At 39.7% G+C, this 23,898-nt stretch overlaps 1 protein-coding gene across 1 annotated transcript in view; it reads right to left on the bottom strand.

Moving 5' to 3' along the window:
• tmeff2a (transmembrane protein with EGF-like and two follistatin-like domains 2a) overlaps positions 1-23,898 on the bottom strand; it is a 315,395-nt gene that overhangs the window by 7,195 nt on the left and 284,302 nt on the right. Inside the window, exon 9 of the mRNA XM_057852648.1 lies at positions 5,942-6,100. Coding sequence (XP_057708631.1) covers positions 5,942-6,100 — 159 coding nt within the window. The remainder of the gene's footprint in view (positions 1-5,941; positions 6,101-23,898) is intronic.

Raw genomic sequence — 23,898 nt, 5'->3', positions numbered from 1 at the left:
CCAGCGAACGTGAATTTGTGCTTAGAACAAGATCATCTGTCGCAATTAGCGATCTTTGACGCTCTCTTTTCTCCCCCCTGCATTCAAACTGGTTTCTCTCTCAGCGGCTGTGATTAACCTCAATGAAGTTGCTCTCCTAGCTAAGCCTTGCCTATCATTCGTCTTTGTAAGTTTTTAGTAACTTTGTGTATTGAATTTGAAAGGAAAATGTGTGGGTTTTTTTTGGCGAACTTTTTCATGAAGCTAAACTGTTGAAGCTACTCACACTTGGAAAAATACGATTGTACAAGGTTTTAAATGTATTCATTTGGTATATTTCAGTTACCACGATGTGAGAGATCAATAAATTGCAGAAAAGTACGCCTTGTGTTTGGAGTGTTTGTTTTTGGGTTTGCTGAAATAGCGTCACTGGCACACGCAGCATCAAACAGGCGAAAGGGTAAGCGCTGCCGCGCCAAGCCACTTCTGGCTGCATTTTTGACCCATGAAAAATAACGATTACGTACTACTGTATGACGGAAAATGTTAGTGGTTTTGTAACCGCGACGTTTTCATAGCATGGTAAACCGTGAAGGTAACCGGCACATGCCTACACCCGACCCCCCCCGCCCCTTAAAAAATTTCTCCTCGGATCTACACAATTCACGTAGGTCATCCTTTTTTACTTCAAAACGGCGAATTTCGCCGAAAGGTGAGAGATTTTCATGCCTGTAGCTGTAGACATGGCCTGACTCTCCCTCCTGCTGCTTTTCTTGCCAAGCAGGCAGCTGCAGCTTATTAAAGTACCGTAATTTCCCGAATATAAGGTGCACCCGTGTATAATGCGCACCCCAAATTTACTTGTAAAAACTAGGGAAAATTATTGTACCCGTTTATAACGCGCACCCTAATTTTAGCACCAATAAATAGAAGAATACAAGATAACAGAGCTCGTGCAAAAATACAGAAATGTCATTTTACTGACTGGTGAAACACAGCACAAGCATAGCATATTGGTAGTTCAAAACATTGCCATAAACTGACAATATTTACGGTAACAATATGATTTGACAACTTCTCCAACTTACCAGAATCTAGGAGAAAACAAAACAGATGTGACTTTTCTTTTAAAGGCTGCTGCATAACTTGCTCGTTTCATCATGATGAATCAATGTTTCTTCCATGGACTGATACGGTAAAATAAAAGTGAGAACATAAGTCGGAAATCCGAGAGCGCTCATCGCTGTCGACACGACAGTAACAGTAGGAACTATTGTTATTTGGGTTTGAGTTTCCCGAGGGACACATATAGTTGACGGACACACACAGAAGGTCTGTGTTGTTACGTTTGTTATGGTCCGAGTTGCGGAGCTGCAATAAACGTTGACACAAATGAGTTCAAGAAACTAATTTCTGTGCTTTATGAAGAGTGAAAAAAGCAGAATTTAACACAGACGAAATCATTCGGCCGATCAGAGTGAAGTATTACCGAAACAAAATGGTGACGTCACGTACCGTAATGGTCGGCAACGGTATGCCGCATACGTTTCATCAACACAACGTGGCCATGTCAGTAAAAAAAAATCAGTTTATATGTCTATATAATATATACAGTGCCTTGCAAAAGTATTCGGCCCCCTTGAATCTTGCAACCTTTCGCCACATTTCAGGCTTCAAACATAAAGATATGAAATTTAATTTTTTTGTCAAGAATCAACAACAAGTGGGACACAATCGTGAAGTGGAACAACATTTATTGGATAATTTAAACTTTTTTAACAAATAAAAAACTGAAAAGTGGGGCGTGCAATATTATTCGGCCCCTTTACTTTCAGTGCAGCAAACTCACTCCAGAAGTTCCGTGAGGATCTCTGAATGATCCAATGTTGTCCTAAATGACCGATGATGATAAATAGAATCCAAATGTGTGTAATCAAGTCTCCGTATAAATGCACCTGCTCTGTGATAGTCTCAGGGTTCTGTTTAAAGTGCAGAGATCATTATGAAAACCAAGGAACACACCAGGCAGGTCCGAGATACTGTTGTGGAGAAGTTTAAAGCCGGATTTGGATACAAAAAGATTTCCCAAGCTTTAAACATCTCAAGGAGCACTGTGCAAGCCATCATATTGAAATTGAAGGAGCATCAGACCACTGCAAATCTACCAAGACCCGGCCGTCCTTCCAAACATTTTTCTCAAACAAGGAGAAAACTGATCAGAGATGCAGCCAAGAGGCCCATGATCACTCTGGATAAACTGCAGAGATCTACAGCTGAGGTGGGAGAGTCTGTCCATAGGACAACAATCAGTCGTACACTGCACAAATCTGGCCTTTATGGAAGAGTGGGAAGAAGAAAGCCATTTCTCAAAGATATCCATAAAAAGTCTCGTTTAAAGTTTGCCACAAGCCACCTGGGAGACACACCAAACATGTGGAAGAAGGTGCTCTGGTCAGATGAAACCAAAATTGAACTTTTTGGCCACAATGCAAAACGATATGTTTGGCGTAAAAGCAACACAGCTCATCACCCTGAACACACCATCCCCACTGTCAAACATGGTGGTGGCAGCATCATGGTTTGGGCCTGCTTTTCTTCAGCAGGGACAGGGAAGATGGTTAAAATTGACGGGAAGATGGATGCAGCCAAATACAGGAACATTCTGGAAGAAAACCTGTTGGTATCTGCACAAGACTTGAGACTGGGACGGAGATTTATCTTCCAACAGGACAATGATCCAAAACATAAAGCCAAATCTACAATGGAATGGTTCAAAAATAAACGTATCCAGGTGTTAGAATGGCCAAGTCAAAGTCCAGACCTGAATCCAATCGAGAATCTGTGGAAAGAGCTGAAGACTGCTGTTCACAAACACTCTCCATCCAACCTCACTGAGCTCGAGCTGTTTTGCAAGGATGAATGGGCAAGAATGTCAGTCTCTCGATGTGCAAAACTGATAGAAACATACCCCAAGCGACTTGCAGCTGTAATTGGAGCAAAAAGGTGGCGCTACAAAGTATTAACGCAAGGGGGCCGAATAATATTGCACGCCCCACTTTTCAGTTTTTTATTTGTTAAAAAAGTTTAAATTATCCAATAAATTTTGTTCCACTTCACGATTGTGTCCCACTTGTTGTTGATTCTTGACAAAAAAATTAAAATTTTATATCTTTATGTTTGAAGCCTGAAATGTGGCGAAAGGTTGCAAGGTTCAAGGGGGCCGAATACTTTTGCAAGGCACTGTATATATTTCTGTCTCCATCCATGTACTCGTTCATAATGCGCACCATGATTTTACAAGTTGATTTTGGGGAAAAAAGGTGCACGTTATATTCAGGAAATTACGGTAATCGGTGAGCGACTAGGGTGCTGCTTTGATCTTGCCAAAGAAGCTAGGGAGCACTATTTTTCAAAGGCGCCAAGTCATTTAGCCTGTTAAACACTAGCGATAGTGTATTGTGTGCTGTTCTAAGCAGCTTGAGTTGATTTGAGTGGACTCACTCAATGAAGCATTTAATGAAGGATTATACTTTGGGGATAAAAGTGAAAAACATGTCTTATATGTATCTGAATAAATATATTGAACCCCCCCCCCCCCCCCCCCCAAAAAAAAAAGAACTTTTTTAAATGTAAATACACTCCGCCTCTACTTCGCTGATTTCGATTATCACTGGTGGAAGGGGGCGGTAGTGTGCCCTTTAATCGCGAAAAATGAAGGATCACTGTATATCTAAATCTAAATCTTAAATCTAAATCCTATATTTTGAAACGGGTGAACCAAAATATTTAGCTGATATGCAAATTTAAATGACCGGGGAATGGAAGTAACAAAATAAAAGCTGGCTGAGCTCAGACTGCTGTCAGTGAAAAAAATATCCCTACACAATGGCGGCAGTCATGGATCATTGGGTCAATAACAACATCTAGGTACAAATACACATTTGGAGATACTTAATTTAAAGGGTGTTTTGTGTTTTTCGCGTCACTTTTACTTCAGTATGTAGCTTTGAGGCCAGTATTGACTAATCCAAGTAGAAATTTGTGTACGTCGCCCTCGAGTATATACAGTGGGGAGAACAAGTAAAAAACCCATTGACAGTGTATCAAATACGTGTTCTCCCCACTGTATATAATATATATATGTAATATAGTGGTGGCCGCCATTACTGGGGTGTTCACACCTCAGCAGCAACTCTGCATCAGTCATTGTAAACAGTATTGTTAGTTGCTGCTGACTGTGTACTGCTGGTGCTGTCACTGTCACAGCGCCTGTAGCACAAACACAAAATACCCTTTAAATAGAATTTATACAAATGTGAATTTGTACCTAGATATTGTTATTATCATAATGATCCATGATTGCTGCTGTTGAGTGGATTCTTTTCCACTTAAAACGGACTGAGCTCAGCCGGCTTCTATTTTGTTACTTCCGTTCGGCGGTCATTTGAATTTGCATATCAGCTAAATATTTTGTTTCACCCGTTTCAAAATATAGGATTTAGATTTAAGATTTAGATTTAGATATACCGTGATCCTTCATTTTTCGCGATTAAAGGGCACACTACCGCCCCCTTCCCCCAGTGATAATCGAAATCCGCGATATTTAGTTTTACTCGTTTCCACATTTAGATTTAGATATGAGATTTAGATTTGGATATGAATATATTATTTAGATTTAAAATTTAGATTTAGGATATATAATGTTTAGAGTTAAGATTTATATTTAAGAATTAGGTTTTAGATTTAAATTAAATATTAACTCATGGATTTCAACATTTAAGTGTAAAACTATTATTAAAAATGAATATTAAAGTTGCTAAATCTTGTTGTAAATTTTAAGCACAGGCGCTAGATGTTAGATGTGACACAATGAGCCACTTCACAAACGGCACCTCATAGATTTGAACAAATCGTCCCACTACTGTTGACGTTTAAGATGAGAGTATATACGTTTCTGGTAGCTGAAATACATGTTTAGTGACAAAGAGGTCCTTCTACAAGCTCTCTATGCTGTGTGTGCACTTGAGGTCCCTACAACGACATGCTCTAAAGTGGCCTCTCCAAACATGAAGTCGACATGTTGAGTAGTCGGACTTTCCATAAAAAACAAACAAAAAATAGATTTTAAAAATGCTTTCTCTGTGTGATTTTCAGGCAGTAAGGGCTTGATAATGAGGCACTCTAAAGCTGAATCTGTATTTTTATGGTATAAGAATGTTCCAAATGCTCCTGATAATGCCAGTGACGGTGCTGAAGTTGTTATTCACCGGGAAAGACTCATCCTCTGGGCTGAGGCAAATTACTAGACCCCTTTTAGGACGCCCCCCCCCCCCCCCCTTTTTTTTTTGTTTTTTGTTTTTAATTGAGACAAATCGTTTAACATGATCACACTACAACAGTGTGTTTCAACATTTCTCAGTCTTTGCAACTTTTTGGCAATTACAACATGGTCTCACTACAAAGTGCTTTCGCATTTCCTCAGTCTTTTCGACAATTACCTCCAAACATGTTTAATCCGTTTAGAAACAAATCCTTGAGCTCACTTTACAGAGTCCTTCTAGAAAGAGAGGGCACTTCAAAAGTGCCTGTTTTGCAGTTCATTGAAAGTCACAGTGCAACGTAGCTTGTCATAATGACAACCTAGTTTTATCCAGTATTATTTTTGGGGTGATTTATATCCAATCTTTACTGTTTTCACCCCAAACACTTTACAAGTACTCATCTTATTTACCACACTTTTTATGGCAGGCAGTAAATTGTCAGTCACACAGCTGGATTGCTATACAGTGAGCAGAATGTTTGGGATTAGACGTGCCGTATCTGTGCTTCCACTAACAGAAAGAACAAACAAACAAGGTGACCTTTCAGGTGTTTTCTACAGGTTTGAACGCACCAAAGTCCCTCTCGACCGCCACTGCTCATTAGTAAGGCTGGGAGCGTGTGGCGCAAGTGCGTGACTCACCTCGTAATGCAGAGCACCACCACGCAGATGATGACCACCTGCAGTGCTCCGATGACGGAAGCGATGAGAACGTAGTGCAGTTTGCCAGAGCCCGGGACCACGTAGAGCACGTTGTACTCTTTGGTGTCGCACTGGGGTCCGCTGAAACCTGAGTGGCAACTGAAGCGCAAATAAAAGAAAACAGGAAATTGTCGTTTAGCACTGGAAGAAGTCTTAAAATAGTCCTATTTTCATCTAAGTGCGCAAATACAGTGAAAGGAAGGACCAGAAATGGGATGTCGACATTCTGAGCTATCAGAGAAAATGGCGGCCGCCATTCAACTACAGATCAAAACATAAGGTCGCCATGGACATTAACAATCATTTTGCCTTTTAATTGCAAATACAAAGATGTAATTGCCTCTTGTTTGTGTTCTATCACGTGAACAGCTCACTCCCTTGACATCCTCCTTCGTTCAAACATTATGAAAACTGTTTTTCATTGCATAGCCTCAGGCATACTGCAGATTATAAATACTTATATCCCAGCAAGAGAGTTCCCACATACTGTAAAAACTGCAGTAATAGAACCTCTTCAAAAAAAAAAAAAAAACCTAATCTGGATGCCACAACTACAAGAACTTAATTATAGGCCGATATCAAATCTGCCATTCCTGGGGAAAATTATCGAGAGGGTTTGTTTTTGAACAGATCCATGCTTTTTTGATGCGAAACAATTTTTAAAAATCCTTTCAGGCTGGATTTCATCCACACCACAGACCGTGCTTATCAAAGTTCTAAATATTTTTGTCAGAATAATGATGCAGGCAAATCCTCAGTTCAGCTACTATTTGATCTCAGTGCCGCATTTGACACGGTTGATCACAACATGCTACTCAGCAGATTGGAACAGTGGGTAGGGCTCACTGACACTGGCGTTGAGTGGTTCACATCTTATTTACATGATAGGGAGTTTTTTGTGTCATTCGGAAATAATGAGTTGGAACGGAACCAAATTCAAATGTGAGGTTCCTCAAAGGTCCATTCCGGACCACTTTTATTTAACATCTATATACTTCCTCTCGCTCAGATCATGGAACAGTATGACACCTACAGTAAGTTTGGCACCTATGAAGCATCTAGACCCCTAAGGTCATCTGCAACTGGTTTGCTGTATGTTCCAAGAACAAGTACCAAGCAGGGTGAGGAAGCATGTAGTTACTATGCTCCTCACCTCTGGAACAAGTTCCCTGATGGTCTGAAGAGTGCTCAAACTGTTAGCTCCTTTAAATTGGGGCTAAAAACGCTATTGTTTACCACAGTATATTCATAACTGTCTACATATTTCAAATTTCAAGTTACCCGTTTTTTATTCATTTTTTTGTTTTATTTCCATTTCCGATTTCAATTATTGTTTTTTAAGTATAATTTTATTTCCTGTTTCAAATTTCTGTCTTTAACTTTCTTTTTTATTAAATGTGATTTGTAAGAATCATTTTATTTGTTTGTGGATCTTCATGTGATGTAAAGCACTTTGAATTGCCTTGTGTTGAATTGTGCTATACAAATAAATTTGCCTTGCCTTAATATGCTATGGCCTTGAAGTATTTCTCAAACAAATATTGACTAGTTGTTGATCGAAAATTGGAAACAGATGACCTGCAACTTCTATACAAAATTGTGCTACCTTTTTTTTGTTACTGTTTTCATTTTGTCTTTGAGTGTTGGCTTGGAATTGTATATCGAACAAATATTTACAGTTGTCGGGAATTAAGTGATCGAGACAAGTTCTGATCTGTGAACCAATTTGGATTACTGATTAAAAACTCAGCTGGTTGAGAATGTCACAAAGTCAAGTCGGAAGTTCAGGATTTTTGACAATAGGCTTAATATTTGAGTTAGCAGGGGTTTAGTTAGTTGGCGGAGTTGATTTCAACAAATTCCGTTCAGTTTGCAAGTTATTTGTTAGTTTCAGGGCTCTGGAGTGGCTAAGGTAGCGCGAGTCAAAGGCACCATTATTGCATGCCAATAAACAATACCGATCTACAAACAGATCCAACATAGTCAAATAAATTCAAAACACTGATCATTGTTTCAAAACACCCATGCGGCCAAAACAATGTTGCACCAAACTGCCGTAATTCATTACATTCTGCAGGACTATTTTTTTTAGATGCGTAATACAACCCCAATAAATAGGATTGCTTCAGTCACTCGTTCTCACGCTGCATTCGAAGAAGGTGGGAAGTCAGACTTATCCCGCTCGGAGGGTACCAGTTGTGACCTTAAAGCATTGCAAGCGAATGTAAACAGCAAAGATGACTGATCGCCACAAGTTGTTTTTTATTTTGCTGTTCAAAAGACATTATGACCTCCAGCAAACCTGACTTCTCATAAGCGATCAAATAGTAGAGGTGTACTAATTATATTTTTCCTGATCAGAGGTTGGAAACTCTGACCTTCCACCTTCCTCGAACGTGGTATCAGTCTGCTGAGTTAACTGATGGCCGGCAACATGGCGAAATGAGCGTTTAGAGGCTGTGGAAACAACAACAAAGGAAACTTTCCACAAATTCCCTATGAAGAACGAGGAAAAATATAAACTGGTCACTTGCTGCTGGCTACGACATAAAAAATCAGCGGTGAAAAAAACAAACTGTGATATCACTCCGCCCTGCTCCTCTGCAGAGCTTCTGGATTACAAATTTTGCTGTTCATACTGCAATTATTGACATGCAATGTTAAGTTTTAATAACTTTATCCTGAAAACACAGCCAACACTATTGACTGATTGCGGCATCCATGATTTTCATGTGTGCATATCTGGTTTTTTATTGGCATGCTATAGTGATGCCGTTGACTCAGGCTAGCTTAGCCACTCCGGTGCCCTGAAACTAACAAATAACTTGGAAATAGAACTGAATTTGTTGAAATCAACTCCACCAACTAACTGAACCCCTGCTAATGCGAAGCTAAGCCTACTGTCAAAAATCCTGAACTTCCGCTTTAAGTGTCCCCTGGTTTGTGTGATGCAAAATCCAGTATCAGCTAGGAAACGCATTTTTAACTAGTGGGTGGTCTGCAGATCTGAGGAAGGCAACCAACTCATGTCTCAGCTTCTTGCAACTCAGTTCAGTGCAGTCCTCAGATGTTGTTCTTTTTGTTGATATGATATAGCAAACCAAGACAGACAGACTGAGGGAGACAAATCTGTATGATCTCTATCCTCAGAGAGGAGCTAAATGGTCCTCCTTTTATCGTTCTGCCGGTGCCTTGCAATCTCTTCTTGCATTGAGCTGCATACTCTTTGTCTCTGGGGAGATTGTTACCAGCAAACAGCAGCATATCCTTATTTGTTACAGAAACACACACAGTCACAGTTCACCCTCCATCTCCCACAGCAAGGCAACATTTCAACCAGGTTATTATATTTTGGTGGTCTTCTCTTTGGGATCAGGGCTGACATCCATATAACCGTTAGGGGGCAGCAAAGATCTTTAACAACCCCGGCTCAAGTCTGACAACAACAAAGAATGTGTATCTTGACAAGTATGGGAGGGAGAGAGCAAGGTAGTATTTGAGAGAGATACCCAGACCCCCTGGCTGCTACACTATCAGGCTGTAAATGATGGAAGTCTTAGCTGTACAATTACATATTCCCTTTGCATGTTTCTCATTGTGCTTTTATGTAAAGGCAGTGAGTCCTTTTTTTGCAGTCAAATATATTTTGTGTCGCTGGGCGAGTCGCGCAATGCGCAAAAAAAGCTCATTAGTGCCTGTGTCACTGTTGTTGCCAAAAAATGTATGTGTTGGTATGCATTTTGTGTTTAATCACTAATGAGGACCAAAAACTACAAAGCATGCTAAAAAGACAATGTTTTAATAAAGGTCATTTTAAAAAACAAAACACCTTTGAAGGGGATGTACAATGGGTATTGACTCATTCAGTGCCAGCTTTTTCCGAGTTGCCCACCGTATAGTGGATATTGCAACCCTATTTTAGTGCATTTGAATGAAAAAATATTGAGTTAAATGCTTATGCATGCACCTACTAAAATGAAGAACAGACTCTTCTTTCATCGTAATAAACAAATCACCTACATTTTTCCTATCTTCAGTAAATAGCAGTAGAACTTACATACATACGTCTGTAGGTTTTACAAAAATGCAGCAAGAATATTTAAAAACTGAGCTTATATCTAGAATGATGCATTGTGGCCATTTAACTAATTTGCTCCCAGAAACGTATAAATACGTTCTGTTTTTAAATGCTTCACTGTCCCAAAAACATATTTATACGTCTTTTGCGTTTTTTTTTAAATTTAATTTTATTATTTTTTATAAGAAGCATACATAGCTTCCGCTCTATCTGAGAAACAAAGAACAACGCGCCAAACCCATTTTAAAGCTATAAAACTGGCCACTGGAGGGCAGTAGCGCATTTTGTAAGACAAGACAACCCGATTCAACAGCAGTGAACGGCCGGGCAGCATGGTCGGAGCGCTGGCGGCATGATGCCAGGCGGCGCGCCGACTGAACAAAGCAACCGAGAGGATGCCTGGGAGGCCGGGCGCTGGATGACCGAGCAAAACGAGTGAGACCCCCAGTGCAGCGGCTCGCCAAGCAGACCCCGCAGAAACGCAAAAATAATCCATCTTTGTGAGGCAGACCACGATGAGGGAAAAGTTTACACGGCTGACGTGGCGACAACGGCGTCATCTCGGCGACAAACCATCATCTCTCAGTAGTCGTGTGAATAAATTGTTACTTTGCTATCAAAAGCTCTATTTGTCTGGTTGTTCATGGTATTTTGTAGAAGGAAAACATTATTCAGATGTTCGGGATGTAACTAATGCAAAAAATAGCTTGGTAAAAGTCAAAGTTTGAAATGTATGCGTTTACAAAAAGCTCATTTTCCTCGTTTTTTTTTCATCAGAAATTGGAAAATTGCTCTAAGCTATTTTCTAATGCTGATTTCTAAAGAATGGTAAAAGAACTTTTTTTCTGCTGAAAGAAGAGAGTCCAATCTTTCTTTTGGTGGGTTCCATGTTTATATAGCAATAGGACAGAAATTTCTGTGGGCCTTGCAAAATCAGTCAAAATCCAGAAAAATGGCCGGGAGCGAAGGTTGCTATGTTGAAAATGGTTGGGAGTGACTGAGTTAATCGTGATTGCACATCGTTTTTTTTCCAAGCTTCAAATTCCTAGTGGCGTATTATCATAACCTCCCACGTTAAAAATCGTAACTGTAAGTGGCGGGTATACTGTCAAAGGTTTTCAATGACAAAATTCATTTCTCCTTGTTGAAATGAAAAATTTATTAATCTGTGCCAACCAAACTGAGAAATTCTTAGTCTGTCCTTTGATAATCACATGTACTAATGAAACATAAAAGACTACTAGAAGGCAAATAATTACAGTTTGTGCATAATGAGCCCCTTTCAGACATACAGTGAGGAGCAGAGGTATTTGCACACCTTGAAATTTTGCAAGTTACCCCTTTTGAAAATAGGTAGATGTCTGAAATTTCAATCATACATGCTTTCCACTCATAGAGACATAATCTATTAAAATTTTTTTTAAAAAAAGGCCTATCCAGAAATCACATTGTATGATTTTTTAAATATATTTTTTTTGTAATTTACTGGGGTTCAAAGTATTTGTACCCCTGAGAATCAGCAATAATTATGACACTCAAACAGTTGTCAGTCTACCTTAAAAAAAAGTCACCCTATAACCGATTAGTAACCACCGACCCACCCACCACCCGTTTGAGCTCATTATTGTCCCCCGTGCACCCTGCAGTCAGTCATAATCCAACTTCTACCATGGGCAAGAGAGCTTTCAAAAGACACTAGAGAAAAAATTGTTGAGCTCCACAAAGCTGGAAAAGGCTATGGGACAAGCGGAAAGCAGCTTGGTGAGAATAAATCATCAGTTGCAGCAATTGTTATAAAATGGAAAAGGCTAAACATGACAGATAATCTACCTCTGACCGGGGCTCCATGTAAAATCTCTCCTTGTGGGGCATTACTCATGATTAGAAAAGTGAGGACTCAGCCTAGAACTACAAGACAGGAACTGATCAATGACTTGAAAAGAGCTGGATGCACAGTGTCAAAGGCTACTGTCAGTAGAACACTACGGTGCAACAGTTTAAAATCATGCATTGCTCAGAAGGTTCCCCTGTTGAAGCCAGTACATGAGAAGGTCCTTTGGAAGTTTGCCAGGGACCAGCTGAATGATGCAGAGGGGTCATGGGAGAAAGTCATGTGGTCAGATGAGACCAAAGTCAAACATTTTGGTGCAAATTTTACTCATTGTGTGTGAAGGAAAAAGAAGGATGAGCTCAATCCCAAGAACACCATCCCCACTGTGAAGTATGAGGGTGCAAACCTCATGCTTTGGGGCTGCTTTTGGGCAAAGGGGACAGGACGACTGTACTGAATAAAGCAGAGGATGAATGGCATAAGTGGATTTTAAGGGGGGGGGGGCAGCCCCCCCGGTGGCCGAAAAGTGTTATTGCATGAAATTGACTTTCCTATACTGTATATATAGACGTTATAAAGCAATAAAACTGCAACAAAAACGAATTAAATGAACAAAAAAATATATTTTTATAATGGGTCAAAATTATTTTTTTGAGTATGTGATTAGCACCTTAGACGGTCATTTGCTTAGCATATAATTAAAAAAATATATAGGGGAGGGCAATTTTATTTTTCAAATGTTTTTTTTTTCCCTTGATTGAAAATATTTTTTTGTTTGATTGAAGCAACTTTTTTTTTTTTAATTAATGATTTAGACACAATATAATGGCCCAAACATAAAAAGGATTGCTTTAATCAAAACTTTTTCAATTAAAAATTAAGTGTTCAAATGCAATTTTTTTTCAATCTCAAATATTTTTTCGCATTCAGAAATGTTTTCTATGATTTAAATTTTTCTTTTTTTGATTGAGGTGATTTTTCTTTTTGAAAATATATTTTTTTGAAGCAACTTATTTTTTGATTGAATGATTAAGACAAAAAACATCCTAGCCAAAATGTGGCCCAAACACAAATCAACATTATTTCAATCAAAAAGTTGCTTAAATTAAAAAAAAAAAAAAAAAAAAACGACTCCAATCAAAAAAAAAAATCAATCAAAGAAAAATAGCTTTGATTTGACAATTTTTGACGGGGGTAACTACAATGGCACGACACCGGCGGGTGTACCATATTCAATGGATGGCGATCTTGACGAAAAGTATTGCCTAAGCAGCCTGATTTAGAATTCCCTTATAGAATGATGGGAAACAAAAAAACGCTCATTGTCAACTTATTATTATAACTATTCTTGTAAGTTAATTTTATTGCTGACACTGTGTTTCTGGGTCATCAACATGTTGTGCCCCCCCTGCCCCAAAAGTCAAACTCCACCTATGATGAATGGTGAAATGTATCGTCAAATTTTGAGCCACAACATCCTTCCCTCAGTCAGAGACCTGAAGATGAGTCGTGGCTGGATCTTCCATCATGACAATAGCCACGTTTACATGCTGACTTTTATTCATACCGATTCAAATCATTCCGAATGGAAATTTCACATCAGCTGTTTACATGTCACTTCATCTATTCCGATCCAGCGTTTACATGTGTCTGCCTTCGGTTTGGGCCTGTTCATTCCGAATGAGGTGTTTATATGGAACACATTCTTTTGGTTTGAACAAATATTCCGATTGTAATTGGAATATTTGGCTCCATGTAAACGTGGCAAATGATCTGAATCACACAGCCAAGCTGACCAAGCTGCGTAAAATGCTTATCAAGGTTTTGGAGTGGCCTAGCCAGTCTCTAGACCTCAATTCAATAAAAAATCTTTGTTTGGAGCTGAAACTTCGGGTTTCTCAAGGACAGCCCCGAAACCTGACAGATCCAGAGAAGATTTGTGTGGAGGAATGTACCAAAATCCCTGTTTCCATAGGTGAAAATATGGCGTAGGACGACAGAAAGCGTCTGATATCTGTGATTGCAAACAAAGGCTTCTATACTAATTATTAGCACTGATTTTCTCAGGGGTACAAATACTTATGAAACCTAGTAAGTTACAAATAAAATATTTTAACAATACAATTTGATTTCTGGATTTTTTTAGATTATGTCTCTATAAATGGAAATGCAGCTATGATTGAAATTTCAGACCTCTACGTATTTTCTTAAGTCGGTAAACTTGCAAAATCACAAGGGGTGCAAATACTTCTGCTCCTCACTGTACGCTGAACTCTGTTTAAGTGCCAGGATATAAACGGGTAGCCCTTATATCGGAAACCCCGGGTCGACTGACACGTAGATGACACGGACATAAACCTGGTTGACTTTGTGGTAGCACTGTTTTGGTTCCACAGTTCATGAACACCACATTCCTATATTCATGAATTAGGACACATTCAACTGGATGCTTCAGAGATTTTGAGGTCCCTGATTGTGTTTCCATCCATTGCCATTAAATCAATAAAATAAAAAACTATTTTGGTTGTGGCAACTCTAAGCCATTTCTTCATTTTCTTCATCTACGTCTATAGTGCAGAAAATGCAGTAATTCCAGGGTCAAAGCGCAAAGGCTGATGGTGGGCTGATCGTCATTTCCTCTTTCTTCGCAATAAACAAACCGCAATCATCAACATTGCAAACTGGAAAGATAGCAAAATTTAACTGGAAACCTAACGGAATGAAATTGCTACTGGATCGTACAGCCGAGGAAGAGACAGTCCATCGTCCATCTTTGGAAATGTGTGGTTTATTTTGTTGCCGATGCCAATCAAAAATGACGTAATATCCAGGTTATAAAATCCGGCCCTACCCGCACAGAGAGCGCCAAGTTACTAACATGGGACAAGTCTAAAGGTGTCTAACCCGGGTAATTCCTGGTACATCTCCCCATGTCTGAAAGCCTTGACACAGGTAAATCCTGCGTCACCTTACATGGGAATTTAGCGGGATATAAGTCTGAAAAGAGGTAAGGTAACTTGATTTTGGTTCTCTGAAAATTTGCACAACTTGGACACTGTTACCAGGATAACAAAGTCACACGGACAAAGATTAATTGTGAAGTGAGTAGAGTTGAACTCACTGCCACCATGCCCAGTGCTCGTATCTGTTTTATTGAGCATTCTTAGTCACTCAAATCTTGAGGTACGACCTGATTGCTTGGTGAAGCTGTTGACGCATTGCCATACCCTCAAAATGCTCTCATTGCAGCAAGAAACAAGATGTTTCTTGGAAGTTTTAAGACACCTGGGGACTGTTTAAAATTGCGCAAAAAAAATCCATAATATATCGCCTTGAGTATATTTAGCCTATTTATTTTTTTTTTTACTCCTTTCCAGTTGTTTACAGTTGGACAAAAACTGGATTTAGAAATGCAGCGACATCACTCGTGTCTCCTCAGGCAAGAAACAAACCCTCCCAGGTAAGTGGACCTTATTTGTAGGTGAAAAACAAAAGCAACGCACAAAAAAATATCCGTCCAAGCTGAATCATCCAAGTTCAACTGCATCCGCCGGCACTTACATTTTGTGAGAGTGCATTGTGTAAGTACGAGTGAGGCTCCTTTGCTCCACAAATGGATGTCCCCAAGAAAGAAAACGAGAGCCAACGATTTAAAGTGCCCCACTTGAGGCAGAGAGTTAAATCTTACAAATCTACTAGTATATCAGGAAGCTCTTAATTTTTCTAATGTGAATTACGTACTTTTCGGACTACAAAGCGCTATTTTTCCTGTCTATTTTTACCCTGATGCTTTTACAACAAAGTGGCTTATTAATGGATTTTTTGGGACAAATGAGCTTGCTATTTTCTCATTAAAAAAAAAAAAAAAAATGACGCCTTCATTCCATTTGACTCCGCCGTCTGGCACGTCATGATGACATAGCCACTTAGTTCAAAGTCTGTAATACAGATAGTCCCCAGGTTACGAACGAGTTCTGTTACTACGCTGGCGACCTAACATGTATTATACTGTACGTCATTGTACTGTCCTCGCCATGACGTTTGAGCGAAGTCCTACCTAGACAGCAAGATAAGCTGTAATGTTTCCCCTCGCGCTCTCACTCGGCTGCGCGACTTCTCGTGTGTGCGCAAATACGTTCTTCGTGTGTACATGTGCTTTAACTCGCGTGCCGAAGTACTTCCTGCTCTACATTTCCTTCGCCAAAATAAAAGCATGCATCACAAAACGAAAGTCAACATTATAATCAAATACATATCTCGCCAAAGGACAGAACAGTCATATTAATAAAATAAACAATAAGATACTGTAAGGTACTGTGCAGGGTTTCCCCTAGGATTTTTTTGAAACTGTGGTGGTGGGCTGCATCGGAGTCGGACAGCCCAACCATGTTGTGCCATGGCGAAATTTATTTTTCATGTTTCTTTCCTCCAAGAAGAACCATAACAAAGATATATTTGAAATATTTCATTAGCCAGGCTAATGTCGTAGCTCTCTGCTACGGTACATGACGTAAAATGCGTAGCTGATTACAGCTACGTTACCCTACGTAATAATACAACTTTTTTTTTTTCGTAGCAATAGAACGACTTACATCTCATAGTGACCCAGGGGCCAGCAACCCAAAACGTTGAAAGAGCCATATTTGACAAAAAAAACAAACTGATACAGTATGTCTGGAGCCGCAAAAAAATTAAAAGCCTTGTGTAAGCCTTATAATGAAAGCAGCCCCGGCTGTATGTATCGATATAAGCTATATTAGCCTACTATCAAAATGACTAAGTTGGCTACAAATACATGATTGCCTTCATGATTAAATTTGTATTTTCCCTGCATTGGATCCCATAGAGAATGACGCACCACATGACTACTCTGTTGTACGATGCCACCTCAAGTTTAACTTCATTACAATATTATTGAGTTGAAAAAATGTTTATGTCATGTTTGTCTTAAAAAATGTATTTCCCTCCGTCATCTTTTTCCTTTTTCAAAAATCTATGAAAAAGCTCCTGGAAGCCCCTAGGGGAGCGTTAAAGAACCACACGCGGATCTAGAGCCGCGGGTTGCAGACCTCCGTCGTAGTCCTTCTTTTTCCTTTTATTTGGCCCTAATACGTACTACATTACCACAACAGTAAGAGTCCTTCTGTCAACGGATCCATTTCAAGGAGTGCGGGAAAATTCTAATGGCTGTGAAGAGAATTTCACTAGTTTCGTTTTTTGTTCTTGTTTGTGATCTACATTTCCACACAAACGCACATCAAGGTACCATTAACTTAACAAGGAGAGGTATGAGAGTCATCTTTCGAGTGTCCCAGAGCTCGCAAAACTTGGGAAAAAAAGCGCGTTTTTCAAAGTTTCATCAGCTGCGATTGCGTATATCCGTATGCCGAAACAGCCTGATAGCACAGATATAATAAGTACGCCTGCCCCTCGTTGTCGAAGTTAGCGCGGCGGCACTCTGGACATAGAGCAAGGCTCTATTTTGGGTTACGCCTCTCGGCGCAAATTCATTCAAACGTGGCCTTCCGTCCAAGACGGTCGTCCACCGCTCACTTTCGCCGAAAAGTCAGATCCAAACTAATGTAAGGCTCCTGATACGGGGAAGAAGGAGAAGAGTGTAAGAGTTTTTTGTTACCACTTTAATGTGATAACAATAACAAAGAAAAACAATAACAACGTAACAGCGGGCTGCCTCGACATATAACCGATATCGCCCGCTATCTTGCCCGTTCTCTCATTCGTCCTACTTGCTTCCCTCTCCGTCACAGCTCCTCAGTCCAATCGTCTCTTAAGGGGGCCGCAATAGTTATAGACATTACAATATACAATGAATAGGTTGCGGCTGAACTACTCATGTTCGGCTGCCGCTAGTTTGAAACAGCCTTAAAAAAAGAAATGATAATAAAAAATTCTAATTTGCAACGCGTGGCAGCTTTTATTTTGCTGTGGCGGTGCGCCACAATGTCATGTATGTAGGGGAATCCCTGTTGTGACGAGACGCCGGCTTCGTCAAGTCAAAATCACTTAAGTCGGGTACATTGTAACTTGGGGACTATTTGTATTAGAATAGGCCATGTGTTCCATTATAACAAGTCTTGCGTTCTCGTGTGTATCGCACTCGATGTGTATTCTATTCTCTAAACGCACCCGTGAAGCTTTTTCGTACAGTTTCGGACTGCCTAAGACGCAGGTCCCCAAACTATTCCTTATCGGGCCACAGTGAGTGCTGTATTTCTTTCCAACGTAACAGGACAACACCTTCGTACCAATCTAGTGTCTTGCAAATATAATCAGTTGATTGTAGTCAGGTGCTGATTGTTTTAGCTGAAACCTCATTGGTTTAACGGTCTGAGCTCGAAAGGTAGGTACAAAAACCAGGACCCACAGAGGCCCTTGAGGACCGGTTTGGAGATCCCTGGCCTAAGAGCATGCGAGCGGGGCTTGTAGTGCCTGGCTCCTCCGAGGGACAGGTTGCTGCATATGAATAAAGAGGACGCAAGTTGGCGTGATGCGGATTTATTGAGATAATAAAGACATTTTTGATCAATCAAATATTTCTGTGTAACATCTCTATGTTACAACTGATAGTCAGGTGTGGCTTATATATAGATTATTTTCTTAAATTCTGTGAAATTTGGGAAGTGCGCCTTATACTGATGTGCACTATAAGAAAAGGAAAGGATTTTAAACAAGTTCCTCGATGAAAGTGTAGAAGGTCAAATACCTCCTATCAACAGGGTAATCGAAAAGAGTCTGCTGACATTTGCCCGTGTTTTTTTTTTTCTCTGACGGACAAATAGAACACAACCAATACCGACTTCAGCGGCAACAACTTTGCAGCAGCCAAAAATAGCTAATTATTATTGATCAGGAGACGAGACGACGTAGCACCATTTTCTGTGAAAGCGATGCGAACGTAACATCATCGATTCACTAGCATTCCGTTAAGATCATTATGAATTAATAATGAATGAGCCCACTTCAAGTGCGGAACTGCACTATGCAAAAATGACAAAGTAGTCTTCAGAGTTTTATGGCAGTCTTAACTCTAAATTTATAGCTGGTGTATGAAATCTTCTAATTACTCTGACCCATAACACAACAGTTCATACGTGTATTGTGTATAGTTTTGCAGAATATCATCTTTGCAACTGTAATTCTAATTCACACTGTTTGAGTAGTCATGGTGTGCATTTGTGTACCTTCAAAATGCCATTATTGCAGAATCAATAATCACGTTTTGCAAACAGAAATGCAACTGTCCATATACAGTGGTATGCAAAGGTTTTGGCGCCCCTGATAATTTTTATGATTTTCCTTTGCAAATTGCTGATTCTTGGGAAAATTTCAATTAAATATATCATATACTGTATAGGCATGTGCCGGTTACCTGTTTCAAGGTAAACCGTGGTATGAAAACCTCAAGGTTTCAAGACCGCCAAAATTATCCATCATACCGTCTCTAAGGTATTAGCTATTTTTTAGGTCCCAAAAATGCAGGGCTCATCCCTCCCCCTCAAGTTGTTGATCAGTGTCAGTGAATCAGCTGTGCTGCATGTTGGCTGGAGGACGTGAAACACCTGAACCTTTTCTGCCATTGATTTTTCCCCCATCGAAGAAACCGAAGTCGCTCGTATGGGAATACTTCAGGGACAAGAAAGTTACACACAGCCGTGGCTTAGATGGGCTAACCGACATGTAAAACATGTTTTGGGGCTACCAGAGAAGGCAATATCTCCAATATGAGTTCGCATTTATACAAAATTAAAGGTTAGTATACGCTGTCATGAAGGTTTCCACTAGCTACGAAAGTTAACTGCAGCATGTGTAGTGTGTCTAGCGGTGGTAAAACATACTGTAACCTAAGCTTGTTACCGAGGCAGATAACATGGCTAATTAGCATGCCAATATAATTTTATTTGTATATTTCATTTATTTATTGATCTATTTTTTTAAATTTAACTTAACATTATACTTAAATTCCAGTTTGCTTAATGTTGTTTTGAAAAATAAAAATCCGTCCAGAAATCTCAAAACATTTTAGAGCTGTAATTGCAATACCTGAAACCGTGATATTTTTGCTTAAGGTTACTATACTGTCAGAATCTCATACCGGCAAATGCCTAATCATATAGCAGATGAATACAGTAGTGTTTGAGAAGTGAAATGAAGTTTATTGGATAAAATGAAAGTTTGTAATAATTATTTAAACAATAATAATTAGGGCCCAACTGGGCGCGAGAGGCCTATTGGAACGCAAAGGATTATTATTATTTCTTCTTCATGGCAAATGAAAATGGCCAATTTGGAGACTTTAACATGCACAAAAACTCTTAAAAATTTGCACTTACATGTGGCTTTGCAGAAATTTTGATAATTTTTCAACGTTGCCAAAAAAAAAAAAAAAAAAACTTGACAAAATAGCTCAGTGGCGCCCCCTTGAATTTTTCAAAAAGGCCTTTCCTGTTAGGTTTTTTCAACATTGAGCGATGAAATTTGGGGAGACTACATTATGCAAAACTGCTCAAAAAAGTCTTTTGCACCCATGTTCCAAACCCAAGAGAAAATCGGATATTTTGGATTGAATGTGAAATTTTTATCAATTTACAGGGTGCACATTTGAGACCTCCTCACCAATATTGAGGAGTTGGATCCTCCTCAATATTGGTTCTCAAAATGGTGAGTTTTCATTCACGGCCTTGACCTAGGCGGGGTGCCAAAGTCGGTCACTTTTTTTGGCAGAACACCAAATTCACAAAATGACAAGTAAGTCCCTGATACATAAGGATGGGAATCGAGAACCGGTTCCTATAGAGTTCTATGTGTTTCAATTCCATGGAATTGGCAGTTTATCTAACGATTCCCTTACAGATTCCAAACAGTAAAATTTACATCACGAAATGTACGCGTGTTACACACATTGGATTTAGCAATTGAGATTACATGATTACTCAAACAAGGAACACTCACCAAGTATAATCTGAGGAATCATCGCCAAGTGATTTTGCATATATTTTCACAGGTCAAGTCATTATTCATGAGACTACTTAAAGAAATGGTGATTTCCCCCCCCCAAAAGTCTATTAAAGGGTCATATCATATTCTTCGCCGACTACTCTATAAGAAAAATATAACATATACAGTGCCTTGCAAAAGTATTCGGCCCCCTTGAATCTTGCAACCTTTCGCCACATTTCAGGCTTCAAACATAAAGATATGAAATTTAATTTTTTTGTCAAGAATCAACAACAAGTGGGACACAATCGTGAAGTGGAACAACATTTATTGGATAATTTTAACTTTTTTAACAAATAAAAACTGAAAAGTGGGGCGTGCAATATTATTCGTCCCCTTTACTTTCAGTGCAGCAAACTCACTCCAGAAGTTCAGTGAGGATCTGTGAATGATCCAATGTTGTCCTAAATGACTGATGATGATAAATAGAATCCACCTGTGTGTAATCAAGTCTCCGTATAAATGCACCTGCTCTGTGATAGTCTCAGGGTTCTGTTTAAAGTGCAGAGAGCATTATGAAAACCAAGGAACACACCAGGCAGGTCCGAGATACTGTTGTGGAGAAGTTTAAAGCCGGATTTGGATACAAAAAGATTTCCCAAGCTTTAAACATCTCAAGGAGCACTGTGCAAGCCATCATGTTGAAATGGAAGGAGCATCAGACCATTGCAAATCTACCAAGACCCGGCCGTCCTTCCAAACTTTCTTCTCAAACAAGGAGAAAACTGATCAGAGATGCAGCCAAGAGGCCCATGATCACTCTGGATGAACTGCAGAGATCTACAGCTGAGGTGGGAGAGTCTGTCCATAGGACAACAATCAGTCGTACACTGCACAAATCTGGCCTTTATGGAAGAGTGGCAAGAAGAAAGCCATTTCTCAAAGATATCCATAAAAAGTCTTGTTTAAAGTTTGCCACAAGCCACCTGGGAGACACACCAAACATGTGGAAGAAGGTGCTCTGGTCAGATGAAACCAAAATTGAACTTTTTGGCCACAATGCAAAACGATATGTTTGGCGTAAAAGCAACACAGCTCATCACCCTGAACACACCATCCCCACTGTCAAACATGGTGGTGGCAGCATCATGGTTTGGGCCTGCTTTTCTTCAGCAGGGACAGGGAAGATGGTTAAAATTGACGGGAAGATGGATGCAGCCAAATACAGGAACATTCTGGAAGAAAACCTGTTGGTATCTGCACAAGACCTGAGACTGGGACGGAGATTTATCTTCCAACAGGACAATGATCCAAAACATAAAGCCAAATCTACAATGGAATGGTTCAAAAATAAACGTATCCAGGTGTTAGAATGGCCAAGTCAAAGTCCAGACCTGAATCCAATCGAGAATCTGTGGAAAGAGCTGAAGACTGCTGTTCACAAACACTCTCCATCCAACCTCACTGAGCGCGAGCTGTTTTGCAAGGAAGAATGGGCAAGAATGTCAGTCTCTCGATGTGCAAAACTGACAGAAACATACCCCAAGCGACTTGCAGCTGTAATTGGAGCAAAAGGTGGCGCTACAAAGTATTAACGCAAGGGGGCCGAATAATATTGCACGCCCCACTTTTCAGTTTTTTATTTGTTAAAAAAGTTTAAATTATCCAATAAATTTTGTTCCACTTCACGATTGTGTCCCACTTGTTGTTGATTCTTAATTAATTAAAATTTTATATCTTTATGTTTGAAGCCTGAAATGTGGCGAAAGGTTGCAAGGTTCAAGGGGGCCGAATACTTTTGCAAGGCACTGTATGCATCTAAAATAATTCTAAACGATGTTATTAGCAATTTTAGTACTCCTATTCGAAAGGTTCCTTGGGTATGTGTTCGTTCCCATAGCAAGCAGTCAGTTACTTCCTGTTTTTGTCCTACGTCACAAGCACTGCGTATTCTGGGACCGAGAACAGGTGTAAGGTGCGCATTTGGTTGGAGTAGAGTGTGGCCACCTGTTAATCTGTGTGCCTCCATGAACGAATGTAAGTATTTCCTCTTCATGTCATAAACTTCGTATGATAAATTAGAGCCGTTATCAGTGCGACTGTTTTGAGTATATACTCTTACGTCTGCTGGTTGCTCCCGCTCGTCATCGAGGAGAGCGTTGTTTACATTGTATTCGCATTGCACATTTGTGTTAAGAGGGAATGTGTTACTTTAGCATCTTAAGAGGATGTTGTACATCCAAATGAGTGTAAAGTGCTTAATTTTTGCCACTTTTATGGCCAAAATGACCGCATGTGCACACAGCATGCTTCCGGGTTGTGCGCGCACTCGCGCCCCCCACCTTTGTGTTCATTATACTGTGCGAGTTATGTATGTGTGTTATTGACTGCTTGACAGTCAATTTGCATTGTTTATTGCATCAGCACTAATATGATATAATTTTCTTTCCTTTCAGAACCATATATATACCCACACATTCCAGTCTTCTTTCACGCGCATACAAATACATCAACATCTTTCCACGCATGCTGTCCCCTGCTCAATGAATGATATGAATGTCATATCAAGTGCTATTGCCTGTATATAGTTGTGCCTGTTGCCTTAATGAATTGAATTAAAAGTGCCAAAGACCAACTCCACTCTCCGCTCCTTGTGTTCTAACCCAGGGGTCCCCAAACATTTTTGAACCACGGACCGGTGTGATTTGGGTCTTTTTTCACGGACCGGTGTTCTGCCAAATTTTGCATCCTTTTAAAATTTTGCTCCCAAAGCTTTTGTCACGCTGAAAAAAGCACTCTTTTATATTCAGTTGGACTCTCAATGTTATCCAATGGTGCTAAAAAACTATTTACTGGTACATCATAAACATACATGTGCAACACAAAAATGGCGTAAATTATTGCTTAACGACACAGCGAAGTCATTAAGTGAGAGAGCTGCGTGCAGTTGTTGTGTGCAGCTATCATGGCAAACATAAGTTAATATTCCTTTCTTTAAAGAAAGTTTGTACTTGTGTGTGTACTTTGAAACCG

This window comes from Corythoichthys intestinalis, chromosome 12 (assembly GCF_030265065.1).
Source record: "Corythoichthys intestinalis isolate RoL2023-P3 chromosome 12, ASM3026506v1, whole genome shotgun sequence".
NCBI lineage: Eukaryota > Metazoa > Chordata > Actinopteri > Syngnathiformes > Syngnathidae > Corythoichthys > Corythoichthys intestinalis.
This window is presented reverse-complemented; position numbering and strand designations above follow the sequence as displayed.